Raw genomic sequence first — 10,088 nt, 5'->3', positions numbered from 1 at the left:
ATGTGGCTCTCGAGCTGCGGTTTGCCGACCACTGCCCTAGCCGGTGACTTATAGGAGACTCAACACAGGTATTTTTGTACTTCTTCCAATTGAAAGCTCCATGGGGTGCCTGGCCAGCATGGCTCAGTGATTGAGCATCTACCTATGAACCAGGAGGTCAGGGTTTGATTCCCGGACAGGGCACATGCTGGGTTGTGGGCTCAATCCCCAGTAGGGGGTGTGCAGGAGGCAGCCGATTTCTCATGGATGTTTCTCTCTCTCTCCATTTCTCTCTCTGAAATCAATAACAAGCAAAAGTGAAGGATAAAAATGTAAGTATGGTAATAAATTATCCCCACACAACCTATATTTTTAAGTAATTTATTTCAATAGAAATATTTCAGAAAACTGTACTTAAATTCATTTTCAAGTTAGCATATGCAAACACACCAAAGATCTCACACTCACATTTGCATATTGAACAGAAACAAAAAGTGAGGGAGGAACCGAGCTGCACATCACTCAAGGAGGTCACAGTGCAGCCGAGTGCTTCGTCATGAGTACTCAAGCTTACTGGGGCAAAGGGTAAAATGGCTTGTGTTTTCCTGCATATAATCATCACTGGGTACTTATCCCCACAGATGTTTACCTCCTATAGAGAACACTGTGGATGGGTCCCCCCACCACTCACCCACACTTCAGTAGCCTGTACAACAATGAATTTGTCAACAACCAAAGTGTAGAAACTATTGAGAGCCTGGTGACTTCTTATTGGCTATGCTGTCAGACCTAAGTCAATAGCTACTGGACTATCTTTGTGAATAGATCTAATACGCAATATCTTCAGGGGAAACTTAGTATTTCTGACCTAGTATCTAAAGCATGGCTAATATTTATGAAATTTTCTATTTAAAAAACCAGTTTAATCTCAAAGCACTCTAATTATGTATTCTTCGAATCTCATCACTACTTTGCAGCCCAAATGACCAGATCAAAATTTAAATTCTGCTAATTACTCACCCTCAAGGACCAATGAGTTAACCCTTCATGTGGCTTTAAAGACCATGTCTACTTGCCTACTTTGGAACAGAGGAGCCCTTTCATATTTGTGAAAATAGCATCTTGACTCAGTTGAACAACAGTAGTAGTTCCAGATCTTGCAATAAGTGTTTCCAAGCTTTGCTTTTCCTGGGAAATTTCCTTTAGTCCCTTAACTTCCCTTTAATTTATATACTGGAGTTGTTTTCACTTTCCCATCATGATGTTTTCAAGTGAACAATAACTGGTAGGTTAAGTGGCTGCTTGTTTGTTCTGAGTCTTATTTAAATATAAGAATGAACCAAACGAAATTTCATTTCTGACCAAAAGGATTCTCATCCCAAGACTTCAATAGCTCTCATAAAACCCGAACACATCTTTCTGGCTGCATCATATTCTTTTAGAGATTTCCTGAAAGGCCTTATAATTAAGTGTATGCTCATAGCAACTACAACAACAACCAAAAACAACAACACAAAATAAACATAAACTCCGTGACGGGTAAGAGTGCTCATCCAAAGAGCGACTCGGGTGGATTTATTTTTAATCTCCTGCCTGGAAGGAGAGGAGCAGGAAGGAAGCTTGTCTAAAAAGACTCAAAACCAAGGAGGGCTGCAACGATTACCTAGGAATATCTATACAGACTTTCTTAGACTGGATGTGAGACAGAGTGAGCTGGTGGAGGGAGGGGTAGATAGCACTCCTGAAATAAAGGAGTAAGAGGGGTAGATAGCACTCCTGAAATAGAGGAGTAAGAGGGCCCATGATTATTGTCATACTCCATGCCTATAATTGGTCTTCAAATTGATAAGGCACTGACCAAATTTTCCCCACACTATGACTTGAGATACCGTGTAATGAAACTGCTTTCAATAAGCTTAAGAGTTTGAACACAGAGATCTCTTTCATTAGAATTTTCTAAGTAGAAAAAAAAAGTCACTTTAGACACAAGCCATTTTTCAGGGAGCAAAAGCAAAAAAATACTTGAATCATTTTGAAAAGGCTGACTTCACATGAAAAACACTTATCATCAATATGATTAAATAACAGTGTTCATATCTGAAAGCTTAGAAAAAATCAGAATACCACTCTGGCTGTAAAATCTTTGAAAGAAAAAAACTACAAAAGGAGAGAGAAAATAAAAGCAAACCCCAAAAGATCACGAAATCAGGCAAACCTCACCATCTGCTTATGCATCAGCAGCGCTAATACTGTTCCACTGAGACACGGGCGAATGGATCTTCGTTTCCAAAAAGGGATCCAATTATTTTGAAAGCCTTTGAAGCAGAGGATTTCTGTTATGAAAGATTATCTTCTGCTGAGCAACACTGGTACCCCTTGTTTGCAGAAGATAACATGGCAGTTTAAAAACTGGTTGTGAAGGAATGTGCCTCAAAAAACAGGAAGCATGTCAACAGTGGATATCTTCTTTACAAAAGTGGATGGATTAAATGTTTTGATTCCCAGAATTAATATGATGCCTTACAGTTTTGTTTTCAGTAGCAAAGACATACAGCTTACAGATTTAACCTAAAAAATGGGGGGTGGTGTGGGGTGGGGAGAAAAAAGACCTCTGCTCAAGTAATTTGCCAGGTAAATTTTAGTAATCCCAACAGATCAACAGGCCAGCCTGCCCATAGAGGGCCCCTGTTTCAACTAATCTACAGAGTGTGTACACTATACACTGTAAACATTTTCTCCTTCCATAACAATAGTGCTCCTTGGTCTCTTTTATAAACCTTCTAGAAGAGGAATAAAGCTACTTATAAAAACTTTGCAGCTATAAACACTGTAACTCTTGATGCACAGAAAGACTGAATACCAGAACAGTCCACACAGAAGGTAGTGCAATAGTCTGTGGCATTTCCACACAGGAAAAACATTGGTCATCGAAGCACAGGCCTAGGAGAAAAAACATTCGAACTCAAACTGTTTGGATCCCTTTTTGTAATGTTTACACAAATGACATTTACATAGTGAAGAAAACGAAAAAGGAAGGTGTGTTTGATCAATTCTCTTTCAATTCTTACATTTTGGAGATTACAGTAAAAAAATAATAACCGTGAAAAAATAAGCAGAGCTCAAACACACGGGGGCATGAAACCAAAAATAGTGCTCATTATGCAGTTATTTTTATAGTTATATTTTAAAAACTGGTATGTTACTTCTATATGAAAAATAAGCTTCTGTTCAAATAAACGGTTACATGCGATGTGTCTGAATTGTATTCTGGCCAATATTATATTCTACTATCCTGGGCCATATAATATGCCAACCATTATGCGTATCATAAACTAGCTTAAATTTAAATTATTGTTTCTATGAGCTCTTCTTGGCTTGGAGAGAAACAGATGAACTTAATATTGATGGAAATTTCAAGCTTCTGGGTCACGAATTTACTAATTTATAAAGGGCAGGCCTAATAAGAGGGAAATAAATTAATCATCCCACTAATAAACTACCTAAATATTTAACATATTTTGGAGAAATATTTTCTTTGCATGAATTATCATCAGATATCATTTGGTGAATTACAGATAAAACATTCACCTACATTGGTTTAATCCACTGGTTTCCATTAGCTTCAAATGCTACAATACCTCAAAAAGCAATGACTAATCTTTTGAAAGGACAAATTTGAAGACAAAAAAACAATGGCAACTTCTATGCACAGTTATGTTAAGAGTTTCAGGCAAAAGGACTGTTTACCAAATTGAACACTATTCTTCGTCTGTGCAGGCATTCATTCATGTTTAGAGCTGAAAACACATCTTCCAGTTTAGCTCCCTCTTTGGCAAAACATCAGGCTCTGACTTCCAGGTGCCCACCTCCACAGACGTGGTTCCCCTATGACATATCTACTGTAGCTTATTTACGACAAACAAAACAAAGCAGTAATAAAAAAAAATCCACAGGGTTCTCATCCATAGTATTTTTTAAAAAGCACATACACTATTAAAAACATTTCTTTCTGAAGAGAAATAAACAAAATAAGAAATTTAAAAAAATGCAAAATAAAAGTCAGATGTGCAAGGTCTACACAGTAATACTGCTGGCTCCGCAGGAGGTGTCCCTCCATGTACCCAACGTGGGTCAAGCTCGGGAGGTCGTTAATTTAAACATCACTCAGCACAGGCAACACTGTCCTCTCCAGCCTGTGTCACTTTCCACAAAACCAGAAACTACGGCATTTCTAACTCTGCCATAAGAGAAAAATATCTGCACTCTTAATATCCGTTGGAAACAGAGCTAAATGGAAAAATGCACGGCTCAGAAAAAGCTCTTCTATTTCCTTCTGGATAGATTTTTTTAGCTAATTAGTCTGTGGGCAATATTTTCTATTGATGTTTCATAGATTCAAGAATGAAATACTTATGATAAAAAAAGTACAATGTTTTCTAAGAATACAAATGCAAATAATTTTATGTAAGGCCCAAAGTAACAGAGCCTGGTAGAAGGTATCAGACAGAAGGCGTTCTTACTCTGGGCCAGTGCTAAAATCTATGATGCCTCATGAGTTTATAACATCCAACATAGCCTTTGTTCAAATGCCATTTTTTGTTAAAATTCTAAGGCATCTTATCTTCAATCTTATTATTATTTTTTTAGTGATTCAACATTTTGGATATTAAATGCATTACTGCATAGAAGAGCCCTCATAAAACTACTTGGTCAACTACTGATTTCATAGCAAATTTTCAGGAAAATGTTTTGCAATAAAGAAAAGTTGTATAAGGAGAGTTTTGATACTTTAAATTCTCAGAATCTTAACCTTTACCTTTTCCCCTCTTAAAATTATTTTGTATGCCTTATAATAAAATGAACACATACATATATGGAATCTCTTTTAAACAAATGTGACCCTGAATCTCATATTGAACAAAAATAATGAAAATGAATTTTAAAAAAACCTGGCATTGTGCACAATAAACAAGGTAAAGGAAAACATCAATTTATCTCCTTGGTGATAAAAATCACCCGTGACTGGTAGAAGAGAGAATCCAACTAAAATGAAAAAAGTAATGACTGTAAAATCTCAAGGAAGTTTAGGCTGGGATGCAATCCCTACTACGCAGATCTGTGGCCCAACAATGAATTCATATAGAGGCTAACCTTAAACGCAGGTAAAAACAACCATGCTTTCTGGAGCCCATGTGAAAAGTGTCTGGCAGGTGAACACGCGGCCTTTATACCCCTGCAGGAAGTCGTGTTCCCCATACAGTACTAAATCTCAGAAGTTTAGTGTTTAAAAATATCTTTCCTCATCCAAAACCAAACAAAATCCCTCCCAAAGTCCCAAACAAAGTCCCAACAACTCACATTACAACATTTCTAGTTCCTCGTGCTATGAGAGCATGAGGCGGCAGGCGAACGGAGGCCAAACACACTTTCGGGGAGGCTGCTGGAAGAATGCTGCTTATCAGATCTTTACACTTCGGTTCAAAACCATTAATACCTTTATACCTTGGTTCAAAACCAGCTCCTCACGTAACCCATTAGAATGACGTTTTTCCTTTTTAAAGTGTATCTGAAAAAGGCGATTCCCCCCTCCAAAATTAACACAAAGTTAAAAGAAATGCAAATGAGCTACGATCTATTCCAAGCACAGCACCGCCAGGAGATCACACACACTATTTGGTGTTTGGTGTTGGTTTTCCTTGCGTTCTTTTAAGGCAGTGGTTTCCACAGGTCAGTTCAGAGATAAGAAGCGTGGTCCATGGCAGTTTGTTTTGCAACTGCAATTGGTTCTCTGGGAATGTCTCACTTCATTCCCTGGAATTAGTGCTTTTTTGGTTCAGAATCCGGAGGCAGAGAGGGAAGCTCGGCTCCCCTGGCACAGGACTGGTTTTCGCTGGCGCTGGTCCACCAGGGCCTCGCTCCCACTGTGGAGCAACAATTCACCTCTTCTTTCTTAGGCTTTTACTCAAAAGTCATCAAGTTTGTAGGAACCTAAAAAATACAAGCATTACAAAACATTATTTATTTTTATTAAAGTATTTTTCAATGACAATTGATGTTCAATATTATATTAGTGTCAGGTGTACAACCCTGTGATGAGACATTTTATAACATATGAAGTGATCCCCGATATTTCTGGTACTCACCTGGCACCATCCAGTTATTAGAGTATTATTGGCTATATTCCCTATGAGGTACTTTACATCCCCATGACTACTTTGCAACTACCAATTTGTACTTCTTAATCCCTTCACTGTTTTCACCCAGCTCCCTAATCCCCCTCCCCTCTGGCATATGTCAGTCTGTTCTCCCTATCAATGAGTCTGTTTCTGTTTTATTTGTTCTTTTGTTTTTTAGATTCCACATTAAGTGAAATCATGGTATTTGTCTTACCCTGTAGGTCCATTCACAAACTGACAGCATTTAAAAGTTGTCCTTCAAAGTACCTTTTTAATCTTTCCTTGTCATTTCAAGTGAGCCCAAGTGTTAAAATCTTTCTGACCTAAAATATCTTTTTGAAAAAATTAAATATATTGGGGTGACATTGGTTATTAAACCTATATAGGTTTCAAGTGTACAATTCTATATACATCATCTGTATATTGCATTGTGTTTACCACCCAAAGTGAAATCTTTTTCTGTCACCATATATGTGACCCCCTTAAAGTATCTTTTTTTAAAGGTTTTTTTATTGATTTTTATATGTGAGAGTGGAACATCGATGTTATGTTTATGTCTGTTCAACCAATTGGTGACTCAACTTTATTTATTTATTTATTAAAGTATATATTATTGATTTCAGAGAGAAGGGAGAGGGAGATAGAAACATCAGTGATGAGTGAGAATCACTGATTGGTTGCCTCCTGCACGCCCCCTACTGGGGATTGAACCTGGGACCCTTCAATTTGAAGGCCAACGTACTCTATCAAACCAGCTAGGGCTGTGACTCAACGTTAAACCTGTAATAGGGATTGGGGAAAACAACACAATGAATTTATTCTCCTTGGCAGCTGAAAGCCTTTGTTTCAGTAAAATAAAAACAAAAATATCCAAATGGTTTTGGGTTTCACTGCAACCACAGAAACCCACATCAACCTGTTAGTAGAACAAATAAAGATGAATCAGAATATATTTTATTACTTTGAAGTGCCCCCTCTTTTTACCCCCTCTAGAACTACATTCCCTTGCCTCTCACTATATTCTACCAGCCCGGGCTACATATTCTTATTTTGAACTGAAGCTCATTGCAGCTTCAGGGCTTTGCATGTGGCGGTTCCTTCTTATCATTCAGGCCAATGTCATCACTTAGGGAGACGTTTGCTGCTCTCTCCTACTTATTTAAAGTTGTCTCTACTCCCATCACTCTGCATCACATAATTCTATTTTGTTTTCTTGTATAGTTTTCACTATTTGAAAGTTTGTTATTTGTTCATTTGTTTATTGCCCATCTCTCTAAAATGTGAACTACACGTCTTGTTGACTGCTGTCAACAAGAAAAAGAATAAGAATAAGAACATATTCCCCCCCCCCCCACTCCATTCAGAAAATTAGTCTACTTCTCTTTAGAACTGTTAAACACATGCCCAAGTTAGGGACTATTTGAGGATTAAGAGAAATGCTCACCTGTTGTTTGTTACTTTGGCAGGCAGCACTCAAATGCTTAAACCACAGCATTGCATTCATCCTATTGCCAGCTTGAAACTTGTATGAATTTCCTAAAATCATAAAAAACAAAGGGAAAATAATAAAAACTTAAGGACTCTGACATATAACAATTCTGCCAGCTACCAAACCAAACTAAAACAAGACTAGAGTTCTCCGTTTCAGAAGTCTATTTCAACAACACCTGATTTTCCAGGACAAACAGTTCTCTCTGATACATTCACATGACGTCACTTATGCAGAAAGTAGCTGTTCTGCTGTCTGTGAATTGGAAGAGATGTAAATGCATTTCCTTAAGTGTTCGTTAGAGTAAACGATACCTAAATAAAATTGTTTGGCTTCTGTAGATTTGTATGTGTGGCTGAGAGTGCAGAGTATCGGTTCTCAATACTGCTTAGATGATCTATTAGCAATGTTAACGTGAGGTTTTTACAGGCCACAGTGCTTTCACACTAAGTGACTAACACTCAGACATTAGCTATTTAATGTGAATAAGGATTAATTAGCTAACATCAATATCAGCTACCTTTTTAGTTACATCTCTTAAAAATTATTATAGCTTTCTAGACCTATTGAGGGCTCTCAGGGAAAATATAAGAAGGCACCCTTTTCTCTTAGAAAATTAGAAATTCATCTGTGTTGTGTATATTTAGTAAACCTTATGTTAACTCTAATTCAAGACTGACACACAATTTTTATATGGTTCTATGTACTAAGGTAATAAACTGAGAAAAGAATGAATTCATGTACTATATAGATTGCCTTAGTTGAGCTTTACTCCCTTTTTTTCATTGACCTAAGTTCTTGTTATTTCCCAATTCTTACTAACTTCTACTTTCCTTTATAATTGCATTCAATGGCCCAGGAGCCTAATCTATATTTAGACATTATACAACTTTTCTTTGAGATTTTAACATTCAAAAAACTTTTTCACTTTCAGAAGCAATGGTTTGCCTTTACCACATATTTAATTATTCCAATTAAAATACTGTTTTGCTTGCTCAACTGAGATGCAGACATCAGATTAATCTATAGAAAGCATTTCTACAATGAAGTTTGCCACATTATTATTTTTTCTGTGTTCAACATATTTTGCTTACATTTTTATTTGAAACACTTCATAATACTCTAAAAGCAGACTACCTGTTGATATGAAATACATTCTGAATAAACAGAGGGCAAACTGTAATGTACAGCCCATAAAAGGTGACGCTGCGTTTCCTTGCTGGCTTCCTGGGGTGCTTATCAACAGCCAGAGGTGGTCTGAGGAGGAGCAGCAGCCATGCTGGGCCCTGTTCTGACTGCCACCTGAGGTAGGACCAGCTGGCATGTGATTCCACAGCCACCCTCCAACATCGCTATTATATTTTATGAGCAAAGTATTATAATTAAAATTATACTTCTTTGGAAAGTGCTGTAAGTCAAATAAGCAATTAATTTGATTAAAAGTAATGGAATAAAAATCATTTAAAGCAAAACCTCTGCCACATTTAGAACTTAAGAATAACAATTTAATTCCGGGTACAAATGAAGGGGTACTATGTATATGGCAAACCACTGAGATTTTAAAGCAACAGTGAACCATACATAGATTCTCAAATTCCCTCCCTCCCTCCCTCCCTCCCTCCATAAGCTTATTAAATAAGCATTTAATAAATATTGATCTCATTACTATATATTATGTGACAGAAATATTTCTCAAGAGATAAAACTATACAAATCTTCCCCCAGTCAAGAATGAACCCAGTGAAACAGGCTTTGGATACTAAAAAGTTACCTATAAGCCCCGGTTACTCTAAAGCAGTGATGGCGAACCTTTTGAGCTCGTCGTGTCAGCATTTTGAAAAACCCTAATTTAACTCTGTGTAGGAAAAGCTCAGGAGATTTATCTCAGTGCTGTGGCAGATGCAATGGCGTGAGCACACTCCGCCTATACAAGCTTCCTCGGCACACCGGGAAGTGGCAGCGCCCGCCTGAGCTGACCCCCTAGAGCCCCTACATAGTACCCTGATCTTTCCTACTATTGGTTGCCCTAAGGATAGTGTAAACTTCTGATTGGTCTGGAATGTTATATATACTGCTGCACTCACACAATAAACTTGGATCTGCGTCACTGAACCGGTCTCCGGAGTCGGGCATGCTTCGTTAGGACTCCGTCGGCCTCACCCCCGAGGGACCCCCTGCTTCAACTCTGGTGCCGTGTCACACATAGAAATTTTTTGATATTTGCAACCATAGTAAAACAAAGACTTATATTTTTGATATTTATTTTATATATTTAATTGCCATTTAACAAATGGCAAAATCAACCAAAAAAATGAGTTCGCGTGTCACCTCTGACACGCGTGTCATAGGGTTCGCCATCACGCTCTAAGACTCACCTTTCTCAGAGTCAGTCAGCAGGAAGGAGGTCAGGATGGTCCGGGTCATCAGCCATCATCACCATCCAT

At 37.8% G+C, this 10,088-nt stretch overlaps 1 protein-coding gene across 1 annotated transcript in view; it reads right to left on the bottom strand.

Moving 5' to 3' along the window:
- Window positions 1-346: 346 nt before the first annotated feature.
- The window catches only part of RALGPS2 (Ral GEF with PH domain and SH3 binding motif 2), a 120,885-nt gene continuing 111,143 nt past the window's right edge, over window positions 347-10,088 (bottom strand). The window contains 4 exon segments of the mRNA XM_006088956.3: window positions 347-5,967; window positions 7,600-7,691; window positions 10,020-10,044; window positions 10,046-10,088. The exon segment at window positions 10,046-10,088 is cut by the window's right edge and continues 20 nt beyond it. Coding sequence (XP_006089018.1) covers window positions 5,938-5,967; window positions 7,600-7,691; window positions 10,020-10,044; window positions 10,046-10,088 — 190 coding nt within the window. The 3' untranslated portion in view covers window positions 347-5,937.

This window comes from Myotis lucifugus, unplaced genomic scaffold, assembly GCF_000147115.1.
Source record: "Myotis lucifugus unplaced genomic scaffold, Myoluc2.0 scaffold_54, whole genome shotgun sequence".
In the NCBI taxonomy this organism is placed as follows: Eukaryota; Metazoa; Chordata; class Mammalia; order Chiroptera; family Vespertilionidae; genus Myotis; species Myotis lucifugus.
This window is presented reverse-complemented; position numbering and strand designations above follow the sequence as displayed.